General features: G+C 31.9%; 7 protein-coding genes across 7 annotated transcripts; 2 read left to right on the top strand and 5 right to left on the bottom strand.

The window, feature by feature from the left end:
• Positions 1–818: 818 nt before the first annotated feature.
• Positions 819–4,598, top strand: FG386_000538 (uncharacterized protein; the record flags this gene model as incomplete). Its single annotated transcript, XM_067339895.1, has 1 exon — positions 819–4,598. The coding sequence occupies one exon, from the start codon at positions 819–821 to the stop codon at positions 4,596–4,598; it is 3,780 nt and encodes a 1,259-aa protein (XP_067195765.1).
• Positions 4,599–5,214: 616 nt separating this feature from the next.
• On the bottom strand, positions 5,215–8,493 carry FG386_000537 (phosphatidylinositol 4-kinase; the record flags this gene model as incomplete). Its single annotated transcript, XM_067339894.1, has 1 exon — positions 5,215–8,493. One exon carries the CDS (start codon positions 8,491–8,493, stop codon positions 5,215–5,217), a length of 3,279 nt encoding a protein of 1,092 aa, XP_067195764.1.
• A 1,037-nt stretch (positions 8,494–9,530) lies between these two features.
• On the bottom strand, positions 9,531–12,005 carry FG386_000536 (uncharacterized protein; the record flags this gene model as incomplete). The annotated part of the gene is made up of 1 exon (XM_067339893.1): positions 9,531–12,005. The coding sequence occupies one exon, from the start codon at positions 12,003–12,005 to the stop codon at positions 9,531–9,533; it is 2,475 nt and encodes an 824-aa protein (XP_067195763.1).
• Positions 12,006–12,597: 592 nt separating this feature from the next.
• Positions 12,598–14,076, bottom strand: FG386_000535 (uncharacterized protein; the record flags this gene model as incomplete). Its single annotated transcript, XM_067339892.1, has 1 exon — positions 12,598–14,076. One exon carries the CDS (start codon positions 14,074–14,076, stop codon positions 12,598–12,600), a length of 1,479 nt encoding a protein of 492 aa, XP_067195762.1.
• A 499-nt stretch (positions 14,077–14,575) lies between these two features.
• FG386_000534 (uncharacterized protein) lies at positions 14,576–17,261 on the bottom strand (the record flags this gene model as incomplete). Its single annotated transcript, XM_067339891.1, has 2 exons — positions 14,576–16,129; positions 16,188–17,261. The coding sequence occupies 2 exons, from the start codon at positions 17,259–17,261 to the stop codon at positions 14,576–14,578; spliced, it is 2,628 nt and encodes an 875-aa protein (XP_067195761.1).
• Positions 17,262–18,577: 1,316 nt separating this feature from the next.
• Positions 18,578–19,888, bottom strand: FG386_000533 (cell differentiation protein rcd1; the record flags this gene model as incomplete). The annotated part of the gene is made up of 1 exon (XM_067339890.1): positions 18,578–19,888. One exon carries the CDS (start codon positions 19,886–19,888, stop codon positions 18,578–18,580), a length of 1,311 nt encoding a protein of 436 aa, XP_067195760.1.
• Positions 19,889–21,829: 1,941 nt separating this feature from the next.
• On the top strand, positions 21,830–23,710 carry FG386_000532 (protein with 12x transmembrane regions; the record flags this gene model as incomplete). The annotated part of the gene is made up of 1 exon (XM_067339889.1): positions 21,830–23,710. The coding sequence occupies one exon, from the start codon at positions 21,830–21,832 to the stop codon at positions 23,708–23,710; it is 1,881 nt and encodes a 626-aa protein (XP_067195759.1).
• Between the last annotated feature and the right edge of the window lie 827 nt (positions 23,711–24,537).

Raw genomic sequence — 24,537 nt, 5'->3', positions numbered from 1 at the left:
GCACTAATGACAATGAGACGGCGGGATGTGCATTGTTGGAGATGTGTAGCAAGGCCACTTTGACCGCTATACAATAATACAAAATAAACTTATAAAATATAAACTCAGTGAAGCTTAATATAACAGCTTAGGGTTAAAATAACTAATTTAAATACCTAATAAATAACAAAGACAATACTTAGTAATATAAATGTGATTTGATAATAGATTACAACAGTCAATAGGGAATAACAATCATAAAAAGAAATTTAACAATGAGTACTGTGATATATTAATACTTAATGTTGTAATTTAATTTATAATTAAATAAATACCGGGTTTTTTCAAAGTACTTCAATTTAAATATTTATACAAGGAGAAGGTAAATTATAGGTTATAGCGTGATTTAAAACTCTTTTTTGTGGGAAACATTGTAATATTAATATAAATGAATTAATAGAGTAAAATTATTATAAAGTAAATAAAAATTTTTAATAACAAGGATAATAATATATAAATTAATAACATAATAAAATAAAAATAGTTATATATTAAATATATATGTATTTCACTTAAACTCTGAGCAAGCCATAAAATTGTAGCAATAAATCATAATATTTATAGCAGGCTTATATGTAGAGATATTCGATATTGAAAACAGTACCAATATTAAGTTAAAAATAAGATAGAGGTGAGAAAATAACACAAAATTACCAGTTTTTTTCTTTAAACCGAATCACTTTATTTTATTTCTAATTTAATTTCTCTATAGTTAGTCATTTAAACGCAACTTTTATGTATTTAATAATATAAGTTGACATAACCTTTTTTATATTAAAATGACTGCTAGTACAAGAAATTTAAGGACGGAAAGCAACAATTCAAATTCAAATTTGAGCGCAGCTGCTAATAAACATAAGAATACGAATGAACAATCATCATCTTCGCTAAGCGATGATTACTATAGAAGATACAATGTTCAACCTATTATAAAGGATGTTCAACTCTCACCTAGGACGGCTAAATGGGTTAAAGAATTAACACCTGTTTTGGAACCATATAATTTTAATTTAAATGATATATCTGACTTAGTACATAGATGTCATTATGACGTGAGTCAAATTGAATTAGCTGTAGGCAATGTAATTGAGGACTTTAGTGGTCATGAATCCGGTCAATGGACTAAAGTTGGAAAAAACAAATCTAGCAGTAATAGTGGGAAAACAAGCGAATCAAAAAAACAAAATTTAAGCTTGACCAATACGAGTTACAATAGTATTAAAAATAAAAATTCTGTTGTTAGTAACATTGTTGGTATGACAAATAATCGACATCAGGGAAGCAGCAATAGAAATCAACGTCAGCAAAATCAAAGTAATTACGGTGTTAATAATAATGTATTTAATAATAACAGTACTCAAAACCATAGTGAAAGTACTAGTAACAGTAAAAATGCAGGTGCAAGATACACCGGTCAAAAAGGGACAGGTTCAAGTTATCAAAACAACAAACCTTCTGTTAATAATATGTTAAATTCAGTTTCAAATAAACCAAGTTCGAGTGTAAATTCAATATTTGATGGAATAGGTACTTATTCACTAAACAATACAAGGTTGGATAATAATGATGCATTTAAGTCGAACACACTTAATAATAATACAACATGGGCTAAATTGGCGTGCAAAAATAATGGCAATAATGATAGTGTTAAAACCGTTATTGCAGATACAAATATTAATAGCAATATTGCTACTTCTGCAAAAACATTAGTATCTTTTGATTCTACCACTAGTAATAATTCTACTACTGCTGCTTATACATCCACTACTGCTAAGGTAAATAATACTACGAATACTAACTCTTTAAATATCAATTACAAAAATAACTCGCATCGGGTAGCTACAAAAAAAGATTCACAGACAGCGAAAACAAGTGGAATAGATGATAATAGCAATGCATCATCTTCTAAAGCGATTGAAACTACTAAAAGAAACGCAAATGACCAAAGAGTTGAAAAAAATAAAGAAAGAGACGATATTACGGTTTCCTCAGACTCTTCTTCATCTACTGCAAGTGGGTCAGGAACATCAGGCTTGGATTTAGGAATTAAGGTTGGTGGTGTTTCTTCAAATGGAATACAAATAGGCGGAATTATGGTTGGAGGATTATCTTCATTAGATAAATCAAGTGGACTCGGAGTGTACTTGCCCGATGGTAGAACTATAGATCCAAATGCCAATGAAGGTTTATTGTTTGGAAGTTTCGGAGCAGTAGACGTAAGTAAAGTACAGGAAAATCAAATTCATGCAGATGATTGCAATGTTATTAATAATAGTTCAACTCATGTATCTTCTGGAGCCTTTGAAAATAGCAATCACAATACAAATGCTCATACAGTAGTTAATAGTGCTGGAATTGGAGCTAGTGTCGTTGGAAGTCACAATATCGGTGTTAATATTGTAGGAGTAGGAGGACTTTCTTCTGGAAATTTATCTACTTCAGGAATTATTGGTGGAGGTGGATATGCTGGAATTCAGGGTTCCGTAATGTCGGCTTGTTCTGATGGAAACAACAATGCAACAACAGGATCAGGTTCAATAAATACATGGAATTCAGGAGCGATTGGAGGAATTAACGGACCTTCGTCCCCGTCGAAGGATGCAGGGCTACAAACTAATACCGGTGTAGGAGGAAATATTGGCATTGGACTTGCTGCAAATAATAATAATATTAATGTCGAACAAGCAATACTGCATCAATCAAACCGTAACACTAATACAAATAATAATAATAATAATACTGTAGGAGAACACCAAAATGCATTAAAAACAAGTAATGCAAATACAACAAGTGGTGGTTACATGAACCAACATTCTTCAGCAATGTCTACAGGAATAGTTGCAAACAGTGGTTATACTGGTTTACCTATGCAACATGGCGTAGGTAATAACAATCATTTGTCCGTTGCTGTTTCATCAAACCCCTCTTCTAATTCATCTGTTCCCTCATCCTCTTCTAATGCCGGTCCTGGATCGACATCAGGAACAGGATATTTATCGAACCATGGAATTATGGGAACTTATGATAACATTGTCGGATCAGTTGGAAGTGGAGTTAATAATAGCAACATTACTCTTGCAACAGGAGGGGGTGGTAATCCGTATAATTACGCCTATTTAAATTATGCAGGTTATACAGCAGCACCAAATTTCCCTTATATGGTTGGTAATACAACAACATTTGGCTTTCCGCACTACAACACTACTCAGACAACTAAAACAAACGCTAATCATCAATCAACAGCTAATGTTTTTAGCCATCAATATTCTCAAGGACATCATGGTGCTGGTGGATCAAACACTGGTGTCTACAATAGTAGTATAATTTCGGATGGTATTACTGGTGGTTTTGGAAGCAATGCAATTGGTGGCAACAACAATGGCAACAACAATGGTAACAATAATTCTGGTACACCAGGAACTTCTTCAATTCAAAATAGCAGCGGCAATGTTCAATCTCCATTGACAACGAGTAACAACACCTCGGGTGTTCACAATCAACATCATTACCACAATCAGACAGGATATCCCGGAATTCAATCTATTATATCACCAAACATTTCTCATCAACATATTTCAGGTTTGGGTTCTGCACAACAAGGAGTTGGTGGGGTTTCTATTTCTGGATCTGGAGGCAATTCAGGAAATTCAATTGTCAGTGGTTCTGCAGGAGGAGCTCCAATGAGCATTCCCGTTGTTGGTTTTAATGGAATTACAACAACAAATAATAGTGGAATCAGTGGAAGTGATTTTGGGATAGATCAGGGAATTTTTCCTGGACAGCAGAATATTGGGGGTGGTATTGGATTGAATGCAGGTAAATTAGATGGTACTGGTGTTTGTGGGATTCATCCTGTTGAATATATTCATCATCATATGGGAGGTCATCATAATCACCAGGGATTTGGAGCAACAAATCATCACCATCAGGCACAAAACCCGAGTCATAATCATACTCAAAACCAAGGCCATTTACATCATAATAATATGCATGTTGGAGGAGGCCATCAAAGTTTAATTATTGGATCATCGTCTAATAATTCAATTCAAAATTCATCTAACTCCGCTCAATGTTCAAGTGGTTCCAATTCAGGTATTAACCAAAGTAGTATTGCTTCAAATTCTGGAGTAGTTGGTTCATCTGGAATTGTGGCAAATCATGTGGTTGTAGGGAATAGTGCAACAGGTGTTGTAGGAGCAGTAAATAAGGTGGGCAATAATTCAGGAGTATCAAGTGGTGCAAGCCATTCTAAAAACGTTGGTGGTGGTGGAAGTGGTGGTCACACTTCAGGACATCATCACACCCACAAACAACATCATAACAATAATGGTACTCAAAATCACCATTCAGGAACTGGATCCGTGGGATTCTCTGGATTCCACTCATCTAGAACTCATGGAAACAATCATGCTTCAAGCAATAGTGCTAATAGTGGTGCGAACAACAATAATTCCAACACGGCAGGTGCTGGTAATTCAATAGGAGGTATAACTGGATCCGGGAAAAGAGCGGAAGCAGGTGGGTTTCTGCAACAAAGTAATAATATGTGGAATAATTGACAAATTAAATTAACAATGGAGGAATTGTGATAAAGCTGCACCTCTCCAAAATAAAGTTTTGATCAGTCTATTTTTTCGTTGTGATCCAACCGACATAATTAAGTGTTTGAATTTAAACTCCTATAAAATGAATGAAACAAGTATGAATTTGACGATACTATTCTGCTATATTATATAGTATAATTACAATGTATGTAGTGTTAATTTTATTAAGTACCTAATAATATTTTCTAAATATAGAATATGCGCTTCGCCTTTCTTAAATATATTATAAAGTTAAAATTTGAGACGAGGATATACGGTTTTCTTTAATATCGTTATTTATAATGTGTTTGAACCCTTTTAGTTTTGATCAAATGTTGTTTTAAACTCTTGCTTACTTTTGCAGTTTTACCTGACAAGATACTCGTCTTTTATGTCTTTATAGTAAATTCTCTTGGTTTAAATTTTTAACAACGCAATTAAATGTGTCTCAATATGTATATAATCAGATACCGATTTATATTTTAATTAAACTAATATTATAATTTTATCTAAATTAGTACAGAACAACAGCCATAGTAATCGGCGAAAAACACAAGGTGAAATGAAAAAAGAAATTAACAATTATAATTAATTACAAAATCCCATTAGTTAACCTTTGAAAGGCGTCATATTGTATAGATCTCCAATTATTAATAGATGATTGAATAAGTTCGGAAACCTTAAGAATACACTGTTCTTCGGTTAAATGTAAAAAAAATCTATCTCTTATCTCCTGGATAAAGTACTCCTTGTTGTTTCCGAGAAAAGCGAAACAAGGAAGTTTAGTGGCAGAAGACATTGTTTCTATAGTAAGAACAATTTGATCAACATGTTTTCTAGATGCCAAAAATCCCTTTGTAATTAACTCTTGAAAGTATTTAAATTCCGCTGAATCTTCACCAAGTAAAACGTCTAAAAACTCCTGCGTTAGCTTAAATGGACTTTGCTCAAAATTGACATTTCCCGGAGAATTGCTCAACATAAATCCGTAGTCTATTTGAATAATATGTCCTTGTTTGTCAATCAAAAAGTTACCGTTGTGTCTATCCTTAACTTGCAAAAAGTAGCTTACCAAACTGTAGGCTGCGTGACTTTCAGCGAAACACTTTCTTGCATTGTTTCTAAGTTTCTCATCGTCAAATAGGAGTTGAAAACAATGATTTAAATTATCTGTTTTAAATCTCCTTTTCAGACTGTCAATGGAAAACGTATCATGAATGTATTCTATAAAACCTCCGTGAGAGCCAACAACAAGAATCTCACATGGACGTAACCACAATGGCAATCCGCTTGTTTTAAATATCCAATCAAATTGTTGAAGCAACTGTGATGCTAGCAACTCCTGTCTTAAATCGTCCGATGACTTAAGCAATAATGTTTTAACATCCCAACTTCTCAGATTAGAATATGGCGAGTCCTTTCTGTATCTTTCTATTTTATTATTCCACGTCTCTTGTGGCCAACCGGTATTAATTTCTTCTAGTTTAGTTTTTTGAATATCGTCTGTATTGTTTAGATTATTCACAGAATTTAACATTATGTCCTTATCACCTAAATAAACCTCTTCATCATCGTCCTGCAGAGACTCTGATATTCCTATTGAAAGTATATTTAAAAACTTGGTTAGTATCTTTCTTGCCTCTAGTCTTTCGTTTTCAGATTCAATATAGCAAACATTTTCACTTACATTATCGCCACTAACAAATTCACTTTTATCGTTATTTGAATTATTTTTAATTGACATTCCGTGGTTTTTAAGATAATTAACTATATCTTTTGAAACAAGAGTCGAACTTAATGTAAATTCTTCGTCCAAGTCAGCGACCTCGATAGCTAGTAAAAAATGAACTCTTTTTCTAGAGTTAAAAACTTTACATTCCTCAGGTATAATTCTTAAAAAGTGGCAGTTGTTTAAGTTAATCAAACTTTTGTCGCTTGTGAAAGAATAAGGTAGTAAGTGAATACTTTCGTTTGATTTACCACTTAATAAGCAGTTTTCGTCATTATTATCACCATTCTCCCTTTTAGAATTGCTAAAAAGGAACATTGGAAGGGACAGTCCATTTAATAAGAAAGTGGTGTCCATAAGGGAAATGGAAAAACGCGAGTAAAACAACCACAAATTTAATTCTTCCATTATAAATTCAAGTATTTCGTCTCTATGTTCTTTATTTATATTTGCCTGTAGGAAATTAGATATCTCCAAAAGTTGTGCTACTAACTGATTTATTCTATTATAGTAATTGCATCTGTGTTGCTTAAGTAAGTAATAAAGCGTCTCACTTTCCTTTTCTATTTCAGATATGTACACCTGAAATATATCCTCGTTCACGCATCCTGAACCCGATAATATACTTTTTTCTATCCTACTCCTCGATTTGAGGTGTATTTCGGTAATTAACTTATTTACATCTATTAAATCAAAAGGAGAACCTAGCTTATTGAAGAAGAAATAAGGTATGGAAACTCTCGCTGAACTTTGAAATAGTCCACCATTGTTATTGCTATTGTTGCTAATATAACTAATATTAGTGCTGTTACCGGTCACCGTATTATTGCCACTACCAAAAGAAACTCCAGTTACTATGTCGACCTTTGAACCCTTTTTTGCACAGTTATTTGCTGACGAAGAACAGTTATTGTAGTTATTACTGTCGTTCCCACTCATAATAATGTTTCCAAAAGGCGATGAATTAAATATTCCTCCACATAAATTATCTTTGTTATTTATACTTGTCCCGTTTGGATTGTATTCAGCTGCAAAAGAAGTGTTTGAATAGAGATATTTAAATTGACGATTTATAATGTCTAATTTGGACTTGATATCTTCGTAGTTATATCCGAAAAAGCAGTCTTCCTCTCCATTTACAATTCTGTAAATCCATATATCTGGCAAAACATCACATGAGGATAAAGGAAATGACAGCGAGGACGTATCTGCTGCCTCCATCTTTTGAGCGTTCAAATTTCTATCTTTAAAATCACTCTGAGAATCTTCTTCAATAAACCCATTTATAGTCTCACTACTTGGCATTGCAGAACAAGCGGTTAGTGAAAGTTGTGTTTTTGTGTTGTCTTTGTTAAAATAACTACTACTATTGTCCCCGTCCATACAGTAATCAGTAGGAAATCCAGTATTGTTGTATTTTTCACTATTATCGAGATTTTCTCCTTCAAATTCAGACTCAAAATCCTTATAAGCCTTTCCTATAAGTGGTGTATTTGCCAATAAGGAAATTCTTGACTTTCTCCAGTTACCTAGTCTTTTTTCAATGTATCTTATATCAGGCTTAAGTTTACTATTAACAACAGCCATTTCAATCTCCTGTTGCATATTCTGAGCGTTAAATGAAACGTTTGGAAGATTATCCTCTTGAATTGCCTGATAAAACCAAGAAAGAACGAGTGAAAAATTCATATTCTCGCTTGATTTATCTAAAAAAAACTTCCACAAGCTACTTTTGTCGTATTTATTCATTGATATCTCGCACAACTGAGGCAAATACCACAATACACCATCTGACTTCTCGTACAATAAATTGACCAAGTATTCGTGTACACCATGTTCTCTATGGTGGTAAATATAATACATATGCAAGTGGGAGTCGAAAATATCAGATTGAAAAAGTCTTAATAAAGAACCCTTCCCTTTATCGCTAGATGCGTTACTTCCTGATGACTCTTTCGTTTCACTATCATCGTTTCTATTCACTGAAAAGTCACCCAAGTTAACAGCATCATTTAAACCGGTTATTTTATTCTGTTTATCCGTTCCACTAAAACCCTTAACTTTTAAGAATCCTCTTCCAAATATGTTCGACATTGACATTGACATTGACCTAGAAGAGGTCGCTTCCCAGGTTTCAGTCATTGTATTACCTTGAATAATAAAAAAGTTGTTGTTTAAATGTAATCTATAATATTTAATATAAAATAAACATATACCTTACACTAAATACACATATTCGTTTATCCTTTACAAATTCAATCACTTTGTTATTTTATTTGAAATTTCACCTATATATACATACACTTAGTTTTTTATTAAATTTGATTTTTATATTTGTTTATTTACACCTAATTTAAAAATATTCCACTCCCACATACAAATTTATATATACATACATGTGCATGCATGTAAATTAATACAGATTACCAAAAACCTACATGCAGCCAATTTAAATATAACCTATGATTATAAGTGTGGCCAGGCAATTTAATCTAAATTAAAAATATATTGCCCTAAAACACTGAATGCAAATACTTTCCCTTGTTTAAACGTAATTCATGCGGGTATGGAGGTAGATAACCATGTTGTTTACTACAAAAAAGTAGTTTGCTGTTTTATATTCAAGTGAGACGAATTGTTATATTCGCGTTCTCAATATTCTGAAACCTCCTTTAATGAGCCCTTTCTGGTGGACTTTGTCTATCCAAGGCCTTATACAATTACGATCTAACAATTAAAGGAAGTATAAGGTAATTGTTATAACCCAACCAAAATGATACTAATGTAAAAACACGGTAATGTTTTGTGAACTGAAATTGATATTTGCAAAAAAAAAGAAGAGTCTTTCTGAGAAAACGTATTAACTTTACTTAAAAATAGATTTTATAAAGCTATATAATTAAAACTTGTATTTAAAGTGCGGAGTACCAAACAATACTTGTTGTGGTCGTCTAATCTTATTACCCTTTAGCTGCAACTGTGACTATTCGGTTAAATACGAGTTTTATTTTTATTCCTCTTACTTAATTTGCTTTTATACAAACCTTCCTTCCCTTTTTTCCACTAACCTTTTTTATTACCTTTTTACTTAACTATTTTACACTATTATTACTACCTATAAAAATCTATATATAATACCCTAAATGGTTAGAGTGGCGCCATAAATAGACGCCATAATATTAATTATTTTTTCGTTTCCTGGAAAGATCTCTCATGCTTGAAATGGGGTTTCTAACGAAACTATCGGTGCCACTGACGATACGAGAGTTCATGTTGTTTGTGTTTTTCACCTTGTAGTACTCAGAGCCCCCATAATATTGTGAATCTGTTTTGTAATCTTGATCAACTCCCAACTTATCAGAAAATGATGAATATGACGACGAAGGCGAATCCAACGAAAACTCTTGATTGTATGTGGTTCTTCTGCTAACTGGACTGTTTGATGGAATTAGTGTGTTTATAAGCAGCGGAGAGTTAGATGATGCCATGTTTGTGTAAAAAGGTGATGCAGTTGAGGCGGCAGTCATAACGGCTGGGTCCCAAAATAAATTAGCTCTTGGATCTTGAAGACCAGAGCCGTGAATTGTCCAACCCTCAGTTTTTAATCTTAGCTGTTCCTGAATTTCTCTGAAGTTGTCAACAGTGAGAGTTCCAAATTTTGCGTTAAAGAGTTTCTTGGGATTCAAGATATTCTTTCCATTGTTTCTATATGATTCGTCCGCTACTATTGGATGTATTACTTTTCCAACTGCATCTGAAAAACGTGCATATTCTGCTGCAGGATTATACTCTGTTCCTTGTTGTTTTTCATTCATCTTTATATTTGAATTCAAGTATTCAAGGTTGAAGCCTGTGTTTCTCGATAACGGAAGCCAGCTGCTTGTGGAATACATTGTTTCTTTGTAATTAGACAATTGTTGTCTTGTGCTTGTGCCTGTTGTTATTCCATTAGTACTTTGAAGAGGAACGTGTGAGGGGGAACCCACTCTGGACGACACTTTTTTACGCTGTTTTAAATACGAATCTTTGTATTTTCTGTTATTTGTATTTATTTTTTTCTCATTATTTAATGTTGATCTATCACTGTAGTCGCTTTCGCTATTATATAATTCTACGTCCCTTCTTGGAGACTCTTTTTCAAATATACTCTTAATTTTTCTTACATTATTACTGCTACAATTTCCCATACACTCGCATTTGCATTCACAGTTGCAGGTTTGCTCTGACTTTTCGTTATTTTTAATCAGACAAACTCTGCTTGAATTTTGGTTTTTCTTGCATCTTACATTGTTTTCATTTAAAATCAGCAGCTTTTTTGAGTTGCCTTCTTTTTTGTTTTTTCTTCTATCTATCACAACTATATCCCCCTCATCATTCTCTCCTCTTTCATCTCTCTTGCATAAACAATCTCTTGTGTTGTTTCTCACGCTCTTACTAGTGTCCTCTATGTGATTTTTATTCAAGTTATGTCTTATTAAACCCCAACCGTTTACTTTCATTCTAGTTACATCTTTTCCTGTTTTTTGATTTATGATCCTTGTTGCTCCACCAACTAACTTATCCATTATAACCTCACAGTTTGTGTCTAATTTTCTTTCGTACTTGTCACACTTTGGGAGTTCAATACCTTTAAATTTTTGATCTCCAACAATTTGATTGCTATTTTCATCGTGTGGAATAGATTCACCATGTGTTTCTGGCTTTATTTTATTCCTGTTTCCTTTTATTTTACTTCTCGCATTTAATTCTATTCTACTTATTAATTTTTGAATATCCTCGTTGTAACCTTCATCGTTAATATTATTATTTAAACGTGCAAGTTCTTTATTATTTGTATACACATTTGCCTCCAGAGGATTTTTGTAGTATATTTTACTGTCTCTTGAAAGACATTCTTCTCTAGTATCACCATAAAATTCTCTTTCTTCAACCTGAATATATGTACCAGTCAAATAAGGGTATTTTATCCTAAGTGGTATTAAATTAAACTCTCTATCTATTTCTCTGTCGTCAGTTATGTTTATTGAATAGTCATTGCATATTTTTACCAAACAATATAGTTTATACTGTATCGAATTTGAAACTTTTTCCACCAAATTTAATAACAAATAGTTATCAATAGCATAATCTCTTATTCTTTTTATATTCCTTTCCTGCTCTCTTAGTCTTTGTATTTGTTTGTTATATACATTTGCTGACTGATTTCTATCTAGTTTAGTTTCCAAACAGACTGATATTATACTAGAAATGTTGCTTACAAAATTCAAAAAGTCGTTTATACAATCCCCAATATCATCATAATATTTTCCGTTTTCATTGCAGTTTGCAGTGTTATTTACTTGATTCGTATTATGTTCTACGAATTTGTCTATAACACTATAACTTTTAAGGTTATCACCTAATTCTCCATTATTATCAGCAACTTCAACACTTTTATTTATAATCAATTTTTTGCTCAATTCAATATACTGATTTTTATTGTAAACATAGTCGTATAGCTCTCTGATACAAAACATTAATTGTACATCTGACTCATCCTCTACGTACTCGTCAAACTCCGGATATGCCAAATAAACACTGCATCTCAAATCAGGATAATTTGTTATTGCCTTTTCTTTCTTTTCATTGTTCTGGTTACTCACTAATAATTCCATTATTTTGATACTTTTTTATATGTTACATTAATTACAAAACCCAAACAACTGTGATTTTGTACCAGTATAACGATATATATATGCACTAACAAATATCAATCTGATATTTTAATACTAATTTGTTTCTCAAAAATACAGCAGTTTAATCTTTCTTTAATCACTTTTCCTTTAATTTATTCAAACACATGTGATCATATGTTCAAGTCAGGACTGGACCTCAATTACATGCTTGGCGCCCGCGCCAAGTTGTGCAAATATTTTGCATGAATTATGTATATAATTTAACATGATGAAAGGAAGAACAGCTAGAAAAAACAACAAGTTCTTATACAATTTAAATGCTAAAGTGCTTTTTGTTGAATTGCAGTTTCTTTTTTTGTTTTTATCTCTTGATGCTGAGGGTTTTTTTTTCATGTTGTAATATAATGCATTAAATTTGTAAATAAGTTGTAAATTGCAAGCCAAAAAATAATTCAGCTTATTAAATTCAAAATGGCAACATTTCTAAATGACATTCTTATTTAAATAAAGAAAAGAATCTCTGCTTCTAACCTCTTAAAATGTTCTACCCTGCTAAGTTATGAAAAATACTTCAAGACGACTTTTTAGAGGGCAGAGCTGATTTTTTTGGGGGAGGCCCTTTTGAAAAAGGAGGCCCTTTAGGAGGCGGACCTTTAGATGAAAGTTCACTTTTAGCAGACAACGGCTGACTTTCTTTCCCTGAAATCGAAGTATTCTTTGATGGCGTTTCTTTTGGTGGTAGTTCATTTTTAGCAGAGACTGAAGAAATACCTTCTTTTGAAGAGAGAGAACTAGGGGGTTTCTTTAAGGTAGATTTTTTGGAAGGAAGTTCAGTTTTAGCAGAATCTAATGATGCACCTTCTTTTTGAGTGGTGATTTGATTCTTTAAAGATGATTCTTTTGGTTGTGTTTCGTTAGTTTTAGGCACTGTTGAGGATTTGTCAACGCTAACTAATTTTTCAAAATTATTGTCCTTCAAAGTGATATTATCACTATTAGACACTTTTTTCTTGTTATTATTCTCCCCATTACTTAAAGAAATACTTTTTAGTTTAATTAAATCTTCAGTATTGTTTGAATTAGAATCTCCTCTATCAGTACCGCAATTGTTGATGTTTGTGTATTTATCAATATTTTTCCAAGAACTCTCAAGATATTTAGAAATATCTGTTTGAATAACAGGACATTTTGTCCATGATTCGATTTCTTCTGCAACACCACGTATATTATCTCTAACAAATGAGAATCTTTTTTGTTTTCTACTTTTTTTGTCCTCGCCAATAATACTAGGCAAATCACCATTTAGAAGAGCAGAAGAAACCTCAAGAGCAATAACTGCATCTCCTAGTGTTGTATGTTGAATTTCCTTTTCTCCATAAGCTTCTAACACATCGCTTGAAGTGCTGTTTCCTTTTCTAATATTGTATCTTTTATTTCTCTCAATGATATTAACCCAAGAAATAGGTATTCCCTGTTCATTTACAAGTTTAGGAGGTTGCTTTTGTTTTACATATGGTATTGGTTTATGAACATCTATTTCTGGCCAGGGATCATTAAAAATATATCTTGGATACTTCTTATATACGGCTTTCTCTTGCTTTAAATCTCTTGGATATTTAACGTTTTTACCAAATCTGTATTTTGACATTCTAATATATGGCTTGTACGGAACACCAAAAAAAAATTCAAAATCTTTTGCATATTGAATCTCAAATGCATCCTCTCTACTTATATACTCAACTTCGACATTTCTTCCTCTACTTTTATATTCATGCGTTCTCTCCTGAAATTTCAATTCTTGCCTCTCAGACTTGTCAATTATTTTGGTATTTTTATTTGCATTTTCCTCATTATCACAGCGAATTGATAATCTTGTCTCATTTTTATTTAAATCCTGCTCCTCATTTTCAGAATTATTAGAACTATCTGAGCTTTCGTCATCTGTCAGTAATGAAAACGGCTTCCTACCCCTAACAGAGTATGGGTAAATGAATGGACCATTCGGAGTATTTTTAACTCCATTTTTAAGAGCTATTTCCATTAAATTCATTTTACCAAAATATCCTTTTTCTTTAAAAACTAGTTTTAAAATGCGTAATTGAAACCTAACAAAAAAAAAACATTTAGCACTATTTAAAAGTTGTGCAAAAATTAAAACTAGTGTAATCAGTATTTAAAAAGTAACGTTCAATAAACTATTCCCATTCTTAAACACTAAGTTAATAATAAAATGTTTTTCTATTATTCTGCTTCACTTATCTAAATATTGTGTGTCAAACAAAAACATCAAAATGCCACTAGATGGCGCCTGTTGCAGTTCATGTGCCCGCTCATTGCACGTACATGTATGGCTTCGAATAAGTTAATGGTTACCCACTCTATAGAGAAGTTATAAAGACACTTTTCGGAAAATGTTTGTATTCACTTGTTAAAGCTAATGGAAATACAATGTTAAACTTTGTATTCCTTTGATTTATATATAGCAGCAGGAAGGAAAATTGCGAATAAATGTGAAAGCAAATTAAATAGGGTTAAATAAACGTAATAAACTAATTAGAAACTCCGCCAAATCTCTGAACAGTGTTAGGGGTTGATCTGGGAAGTATTTTATTGAGGAAGTCTGAATATGAAAGCATGTATCCCTGTGTTTTGTCCTCAATTAGAGAGAGGAAGAATTTATTCTCAAGAGGGTCTCCTTGTCTAATAGTATACAATTTCATAAAAGGTGGTTTCCTTTGTTCTCTGATATTATTTATAAGACCAGCAACCTTAATACCAAGTTTGTCACCAGTAGTTCCGATAACATTTTCTGCGTAATCCGGGTGTAATTGGTCTAAAGTGGCAACTCCAAATACCTGTTGTATAAAGGAAGTTGGAATGGCTCTTCCGAGCCAAATGTACATAGATTCACCATCCTCTAGTAAATAAGCATCAGATTGCGTCATTTTTTCAGCAGTCAGATTAAGAGCAGGTGGAAGAACGAGAGATTGATCTGTTTCTTGTTGTTTTAAATTCCATGACGATAAGCAAAACATTCTCGGATAAAATAGAATCATCTGCGACTCAAGTCTCAAACTTGAAAGTCTAATCCAGTGGTAAATTCTAGAATCAGACTGAGAAACCTCTCTGTAATCTCTAAATGCAGGGCATTTAAGAACACCTAAAATATATAGAGGAAGCGACTTTACATTCTCAATCATTTGATTGGCTTGAGGTAGGACTATTTGTGAACAAATTGTTTGGAGATAATTTCTACCATCTAACAATTTACCTTTCAGGCTAAGCTCCATTGCATGTTGACATATAACAGAAACCGTTGCTTGCACATCCATACTAGAAACCAATTCAACATAGTTTTGAGTAACAGGTAAAGCTACAGTATGAACTCTAATTCTTCTTTCTCCGTCACTATTTGTATGTAGAAGAGCTGCCTGTATATATACAAAAGGATCAGGGGCAACTGTTACATTGTTATCCATATCTAAAACAATACTGTAGGCTTGATCTCTATGACAATTTGGAGCAAGAAGAAGATCTACTCCACTAAAGTAGAAATTTCCATACCAGTTAAGTATTTTCCAGCCACGACTTACCCTGAACCTAATGCATGACTCCCAAGCTGAATTTCTAGTTAGTACTGAATATATATCCTCCCTTAATTTTTGTCCATGAAGATAGGAATTAAATCCAAAAATGTATGTTAAATCACCACTTGTTTTCTTAACTACTGGAGAAATAGTTGCTAAATCAACGTAAGATTGTGATGTGCACATAAATAAATCTACACTTATATACGCTCTTACTAATGCATGCACGAGATTTGTATAGTTATCATTTTCTGGCTTCAAAAGTTCAACTTCTCGATCTGAAGTTGAGTTCTTAGGATCTTTTACAGAGGATCTTGAATTTCCAGTAGTTTGTTCTCTATTTAATTTTATTGTGTTATCTCCAACAGTCGGAGCATTTGATGCAAATAACAAAACCTTTCCACCAATGTGCCTAATTGCCATATAAGCTGCTTTTATTGCTGAACCCATACAATTTTCTGAATTTCTGTTATTTCTCCATAAATTAGGTAGATTATCCAAAAGTGTTATTATTTGCTATAATAATACAGAGTTAATCAATTTTGTTCGTTATTAGTAATTAAATTAAACTTACCTCAGTTGAATCTGCAACATTTACTAAAACCCCTTCTGATAAAGGAAGAAATAAGTCATTTAAATCTGTTACAACAAACATATGTGGTTGAGAAAGGTTGTTATTTAAATCGTAAAAATGTATGTGAATATCGTAAGTTATAATTCCAATCATAGCTCTTCCACCTCCTGGAATGTTATCTGAAAGTATTGCCGTTTTAATTGCAGAGCAAATCGTCTCCACGAGTCCAGAGGAAACTGAGGGCATTGAAACGTCTAAAACAATAAAATAAACGGGAGGTTGTGGAGGTCTGACCATATATTCACCTGAAGCAATAAATTCAACACTTCCTACCGAAAGCTCCGGTCTCTCAAACCTGTCTATCCTTCTTCCTTGTTCATCCAATCCACAATAATAGAAAGAACACGTTTCATTTGAATAACCACACATATTACAAATCCAACGTCTTCCTCCTGCTTCCCATTTAACAAAAGGGTTAATATAGGTTCTGCAAGGCTTGCAACGCACCAATACACCACTTGAACCGAAAGAAACAGTAGGCACTTCCGGATAACCTGGAGGAGGATTTGCAAGTGGTTGAAATACCAATCCTATAGGTATATGAGCCTTTTGTTTTAAACTTGCAGAATTCGGTACTTTTGAAACAGACGGACGAACAAAGTACGAAGGGGCGTTTATTTGTTGTATTTCAGAAATACTTAAACCTCCAGGATGTGAAGTTTGCTGCTGTTGTTGTTGATGCTGAAACTGGGTAGACAATGATGAGACAGAATTAGATCCATAGTAATCGCTTGAAATTGCAGCTTGGTTTTGGTTCTGATACGAAGACACAGATACAGGAGGTGGGGGAGTTGCTCCAGTTATCATCTGACCCCCTCCAATATTTTGCATACCAAACGGAGATGTCATTGGTCTTCCGTCTGTTCCCGTACCATTAATATTTCCAGGAACCTGTTGAAATGGTGATGGGATCACACCTCCTGCCTGTCTTTGTTGAATTTGTGGAGGATAGACATGCATGCCACCACTAACAGTATCCATACCACTATTAATTTGGTTATGATAATTAGACATGCCGGTATTAAGTGTATCTATAAACCTGCGCTTATTTTTTATTTGGTTTTTTTTATAGAATCGATCTATTAATATATATGTTTATCCACCAACTATATTGATATTTATTTGTTATATACAGAAGATAGTATGTTGCTATTAATTTACACTATTAATAGTGACTACTTTAATTTGAATTTAACGATTGTATTTTTTTTAAAATAAAAAAGAATCGCAGCCTTAACACTCTTTCTCTCTCTATTCTTCCAAGCAAATGTAATGTATTAATAGCTATTGACTTCTATTGTGTACGTTTTGTGCATTCATATAAATAAAAATGCCTATTTTCATACATAAATAAATACATGAAATACATATATTTATATATTATATATCTACACAAATAACTTATTGTATTTAAGTCTTATCTGTATGGCGAATTGCGCCTTAACTCCTCTTTATTAAATAATTTTACATTTAAAAAAAGTTAAAGTTTACTTCTTTTTTTCTTTGATCTAATTCAGTTTTCATAACTACCCCCAACATAATCAGTTTAACATACCGCCAACAGGCGCCGCAATCTTGCCGCCTTTTTATGCATAATTATGCAATTATGTGTTAAATGCTAGAAATAAGTATAAGAATAAGAATAAGGAAAAAGAGAGAAGTTAATTCTGTAATTAAGCTATTCAATGATTCATTCATGTGTTTGTCGCAACTAAATGATACGTGCTCTTAAATATTCTTTTACATAGTATGATTTAAACAAAAACGGTGCGGGATCTACTTTTAAACGATATTGATTTTTTCATTTTTACCCCGCTATGTTCGGCTTTTCTCATTATATTTGTTTCATTTATTGTCCTCTTAATCGTCTTTAAACAATAAATTAAACTAATTATCAGCATAACAGTCTCTAGAGTTGTGGAAATAAAGAAGCAGAAATAATAAATCAAGTATTTATTTATAGGATGAGCCTTGTAATAGGAACAATTGGGATTTAAATGCAAGTATAGATTGAATTGTCAGACAATGATGTAATAAGTAAATGTATTTAGTTAGTAAATACTAATAACAAAAGTGATTTATATATACGTAAAAAAAAAAGAGCTTGTTTCCTCTCGAAATATAAACATTATGTGAGTTAATATGAAACGAATAGAAATAAACATGGAAGAACATATTCTGAATAAATTTCTCTGGTCTGATTTGAACCCGTCATTAGTTTACTACTGGTTATTGTTCTTTATATTCCTTAGTATTCCCCAAATATTTATCTATTCCTGTTTATTCATTTTAATTATACATTTAAATTTATTTTACCATAAGAGATGAATCTAGCAAATGTTTGCATATAGCTGGTGTAACCACTTCGTAGTTACAATATCATCATGAAATATTAATTTAAAATTAGACGTTAGAATAATAGGCGGAATTATTTGTTTAAGTGGCTCTCTTACTTTTTGATTTTCTGACAATCTAAGATAGCAGCGAATAATGTGTTTCAACAACCTCGGGGAGGGAGCTTCATTATGTTGTGTAATAACATTTCCGAGAACCTGACAAACAGTAAAAAATCTTTCTGGAGTAGCACATATATAAGAAAGACCCATATCATCCAATAATATTTTTTGAATAATAAATGTTGCAACTGTTTTACTCAATTCACTTCCCGTTTCCATTACACGTAAACATAACGGAATAATTTCAGTTTGTAACAAAAAGCCAACAATTTCTGGATCATCTACCTTAACTAATGCCCCGATGACCCCAAGAGAAGTTAGACGTAAGTATTCAAATGGACGTGATTTTGTAACCGTATTTAAAAATGGATATAAATATAATGGAATTTGGGCCGATAAAAAATGTCCTCTTGTTTCTGGATGGCTGGCTATACACTGCAATAAAGCCAAACAATTGCACGTTCTGTTACTAGCCTGATTAGATAAACTAGGAGGAGACAATAATGGATAAATTGATATTATTTCTTGCAACAATGCTGCTATACAACCAAAACTATGCCACATTAATGGAGCTAAATCTGGAAATGTTTCTCTATATCTGGATAACTTAGAGAGTGCCATCTCCCTTTTTGAAGAATTAGTCAAATCAATTAAATACTGATAAACTCTTTCTTTCTGTATCATAACTTCACACATTTTATCGTCATTATTCATCATTGTATTACCAACAGCTCCTTCTGGTCCAGTTACAGTGGATACACTTCCTTGTGCAGGTATTGGTGCAGATATAGACGCTGTTCCTTGTATTGATCCTTGTACTTGTCCTTGTCTTTGAATTTGTGTTTGAGTTAGTCCTTTCACTTGTCCTGTGTTTATTGTTCCAACAACTCCAGTTCCTGAATTTACATTCTCTCCTATAACTATTTCAGCTCTAGCATCATTTATTCCAACACTGCTACCCACAATTCCCATCGTAGCTCCCGCTTCTGTTAAATCTAGATTTTCACCATTTCGTTCACCAATAACACTGACATAATCATTGGGGCCACTAACATTTAGTTCACTTTGAATATTATTCCCATTGGAGGGTGATGATGAAGATGCAGAAGAACTCTGTAAAGCGTGTTCAGTTAATGATGAATCAGGTGCTTCTGATATAATACTACCTACTTCTTCTTGTGACATAATTCGATATCAATTTACAGTTAAATTATCTATGTTTTAACCTTTTCTATGCTTTATTTCAAAAAAGGAAAAAATACCTTAATTAAACCAATATATATATATATATCTTAATATTCCAAAAAATAAAACAATTACAAACGTAAATAAACGACAATTAACGACTATGGATTAATAATAATTGTTAGAAGTATAAATTAAAATGTCATTCCATTATATTTTCCATACCTTTAATTTTATCGTTGAAATGGTACCTCTTTCTTCTTCCTTTTTGAATATTTTATAGCAGCTAATACAATTAAACAAGCTATGTGGATTTATTTAATTTATCAAATATATTTTCTTTTATAATCATCAATAATCACAATATTTAATTATTCACAAATGTAGATATGTTAATTTTTACCTTTTTTTTTTGGCCTTGAATTTATTGTTTGTGCTAAACATAGCGCTTCAACATAACATATATAGTGGCGCGCTTATTGTTCTTCTCGTCTACTGTGTGGGCTTCTTATAATTGAAATTTATGCAAATCTATAATGTTGACATTTTTTAAAAACTTTTATAGAGTATCTTGCTGTATTTCTTAAGACTGCTATTTTATGAACAAATTCAAAATATATGATTCTTCATATTAACGCTACCTTCATATTTAAAAAGTAAATAAAATTAAAAATAATCATTGTCATTAATCTCCTAATTCATTTGTCAGTGCTTTGCCGCTACTTTTGATGCAATTAACTCCTATTTGACCATAGAAGAAGCGGCAGTTTAAAAACAAAGTGAAAATAAGAAAAATGAACACAAATTTTACATGTATGCTCTGCATATTAATACTACTTAATCATCCTGTGTGACAAAAATTCTTTTAAAGATTCAGTGGTTTGTTTGCTCCTATATTTTCAAGAGCAAAACATAATTTAATTCAACTCATATCACAAATAAAAGGTTAAACAAATATTCGAGGGCCACTTAAAGATGTTTACTAATATATATTCAAGTATAACTCGAGGGAAAATACATCATCTCTTTGCCAAATATATTTAATTTATTATAAATCTGCCTAATAATACGCTTGATAAGTTGTTTCTTCTCAAAAAGATTAAAACCGAGGCCTTTAAATATTAAACTATCAACAGTATTTAATAGAAGAAAAAATGTAACGTACATCTTTTATATTGACAGATGCTCCAAATTTGAGTTGAATTTCCAATTATAATAACAACAATATTCATTGATAAGGCAATCTTTCAAACATGAGTTTTAAAAACCATGAAATCATACCAGTTCCGGAAACAGTTTCAGTAATAAATGTACCCTAAATAAGCAGCATTCAAATTTTGCGATAAAAAATCGAAAAATTATCGATGCAAATTTCGACGTGGCGCCGTGTGGGGAGCTGAAATGTAAGTATTAACTTTAAAGGCGTCAAGACAACTATGAGTAGTTTAAATTTATGAAAAGAAACATTCATTTTATCATTTATTTATATAAACATATACAAACATTATGGTGAGCTTTAAAATGCTTGAACTATTACTTATTTATATGCATTAATTTTAACTTTACTTTCAAAACCAAAAAAAATAGCAGGAATAAAAAACCATATTTGGCAGAGGTTTATAATTACTTTGTACACAAAAATAAGATATGATCTCCTATTTTTACTTGGTTTTGTTTTTATATAAAGTTATTTTTAATATTAAATATCAGTTTTAAATTAATGCGTGAGACCGCATACATACATGCATACATGCAAAATTTTTTTATTTTTATTTTCCGGTGCCACAAATAAATGGTAGAAAAGAGGAAGGGCGGTACATCTGGGTGTATATAAAAAAATAAGAGTATAAAATAAATAAAATTTTAAAAAGGTAGAAATAGGACTAAAATTAATTTAAGTGGGAAAAGTAAAGAGATCGTACTTTTCAGAATAGGCCTTTGATGGAGAATAGTCTGAATCTGAAGACAGAAAGGAAAAATGTGGTTGAAAAGCACAGCTTCAATCGTTTAAACTACCTAGATTGGCTAAAGGCCCTAGCAGTATGGTTAGTAGTTTTTGTACACGTAATATATTATTTGAATATGCTTGATATAGGTATAACTAAAAATGAAAAGGCGATTATTAAAAGAATGATCATTTTTTTTTCTGAATTTGGAATGCCTATTTTCTTTTTTGTATCAGGTAAGGCGAGTTTCCTATCAAATACATCTAGTTTTCGCATATTTATAAGGAAAAAGGTGTTAAGATTATTCATACCTCTTGTTTCTGGCTACTTTATTCTACTTCCAATTACACATTTTGTATCAAATGGCAGAAGACCTTGTACATATGTTTCAGAAAATGGAGATTCGCTTAATTTTTTTATATATTATTTCAAGTACGTTAAAGACTTTTCATGTCATGGATTTGAGTGGCTTTGGTTTCTTGCATTATTAATAGTAATATCAACATTAATATTCCCGTTTTTCAGACTCTTAAAGAGTTTTGACAATGGTAATGGTGTAACAAGTAACACATCTGAAAACGAAAATTCAAATATTAGTAGGATAAATGAAAAAAAACTGCCATATATAATCGGGTGCATATTAGTTATGATTCTGGTTGGACCTTTTGTAATATACAGTTATGATTTTCATCCCATGTCGTTTTTTGGTCTGTCATTTCCATTGTTAATCATGTTTTTAACTTCATTTTCAATTAGAAATGATAAAAAATGCATTAGCAAAAGAACTAAAGCTTTGAATATTGCAATGATATACCTTTCAGCGGTTTCTTTTATATTGGCAAACGTAATATTAGCATATTATAGTAATATTGACAATTTACCTTATTCTGATGTGACTGGTCCTTTATTTAAAAAAAATAATGCAATTACTATTAATAGCATAAATAGCAATAACAATATAAATAGTACTAATAATAGTGGTTCTTTGAGAGCAAATCAAAGTAAAAAATCAGTTATGATGAACGATAACATTATTAATATGCAAATAAACAATAATGAAAAAATATTGTTCCCTAATAGAGGTTTTTTAAAGCCAATAGATAACAGAAGAATGTTGTTGGCTATATTATTCTATATATCGTTCTATGCTGTTGGATTTATAGATCAGCTTTTATCACATTATATGTCTAAATACGATTCCATGTTAAAAAACAACAACGATTCTAATCAAACTCAAACACTTATATACAACAATACAAGTGTTGCTTCTAATACAAGTTTAATTCAAAATAACAATCAAACAAACAACATGCTGAATATAAATGTAGATTCAAATAAAAATCAAAATTATGGTATCTTATATAATATGCCAGGCTTAATAAAACCAGTAGTTGTATTTGTTTCTTTAATATTTTTCTCAATCAGTTTCTCACTCAGCAATAATGGAATTGGTTATATGTGGGCTTTTCCAATGTACAGAATTCCATCTAGTTCAGTATTTTACGTAATTGGTTCGTGGATTATTGTTCTTATAATAGATAATATATGTCATTCTCTTTTAAATAACATGTTTCAACCGCACATTTACTTCCATTTTACAGCTTCATCAATAATATTCTATATTTTTCACATGCTTTGGTTGGAAGTTGCAAATACATACATTATAATCCCTCATCAAATACCATATTATCAATCCGTGGTTATTTCATTCCTGTTCACTACTACATTAAGTGCCATATGTTATCTACTCGCTTTAAAAATTAAATTTATTGGATTCTTAACAGGAATGTCTACAAGCTTTACTTTTCCGAGCAAAAAGAGAAGTAAGGACAAACTCCAATTGAGACAGGTTCAACAACAACCACAAGAGCCATAATACATGATATCTGTACACAAAAATATTAATTATTTATTAGTATTGTAAAATAAATATCAATTATATAAGAATTAAATTCAAACATGTAAATTCATTTACACAAACAAAAGTGGAAATTGTCACGGAAAAAAGGTGAAAGCTGACGTTAAAATTACGTTTGCCTTCTCCGTGCACATAACTACTTTGGTACTACACCACTATCGTTTATTAAGCTACAATAAATATAGATGTACGCATGGAACATGCTGTCCATATTAGACATTAGAGACAGGTCAAGGGCATCTCCTCGTACCTCATGAAATAACTTAATTAAATAGGTATTTTTCTCCCCTTTCGTTTCCGCACTCTTGTTTTCGACAGAACTCTAATATTCTGACGCTTTGGCGAAAAAAGTGGAGAACACCGGCATCGATCCGATCACCTCTCGCATGCTAAGCGAGCGCTCTACCATCTGAGCTAGTTCCCCTCCACAACCGGGGCTGCGGTCATATACAAAGACAATAGTTTAATAATAATTTACAAGGTATATTTAGAGTGAGGCTCAATCGTTACTTGAATTACAGGAAATAATCACTTAAAATTTGCCAATTTGCGTTTAAAACAAGTAACTTTTAATTCACTGACTTTAAGCAATACATGTACCACGGCATTTTTGTACAAATATAGTTAAGACTTCAAGAGTAATTGGTTTGAATAAAAACAGTAAGAAAAAACAACTTTAAATTCAAAAATTTCTTGAACATTTTCCAAGTTGATAAAATGCATTAATTTTGAATGAAGCAGATATATATATTTATTTGTATATGGGCATCGTTAAAAGGGATTAG

This window comes from Cryptosporidium ryanae, assembly GCF_009792415.1.
Source record: "Cryptosporidium ryanae isolate 45019 chromosome Unknown contig_14, whole genome shotgun sequence".
NCBI classification, from domain to species: Eukaryota; Apicomplexa; class Conoidasida; order Eucoccidiorida; family Cryptosporidiidae; genus Cryptosporidium; species Cryptosporidium ryanae.
The sequence above is the reverse complement of the archived record's forward strand: the minus strand, read 5'-3'. Positions and strand labels throughout refer to the sequence as shown.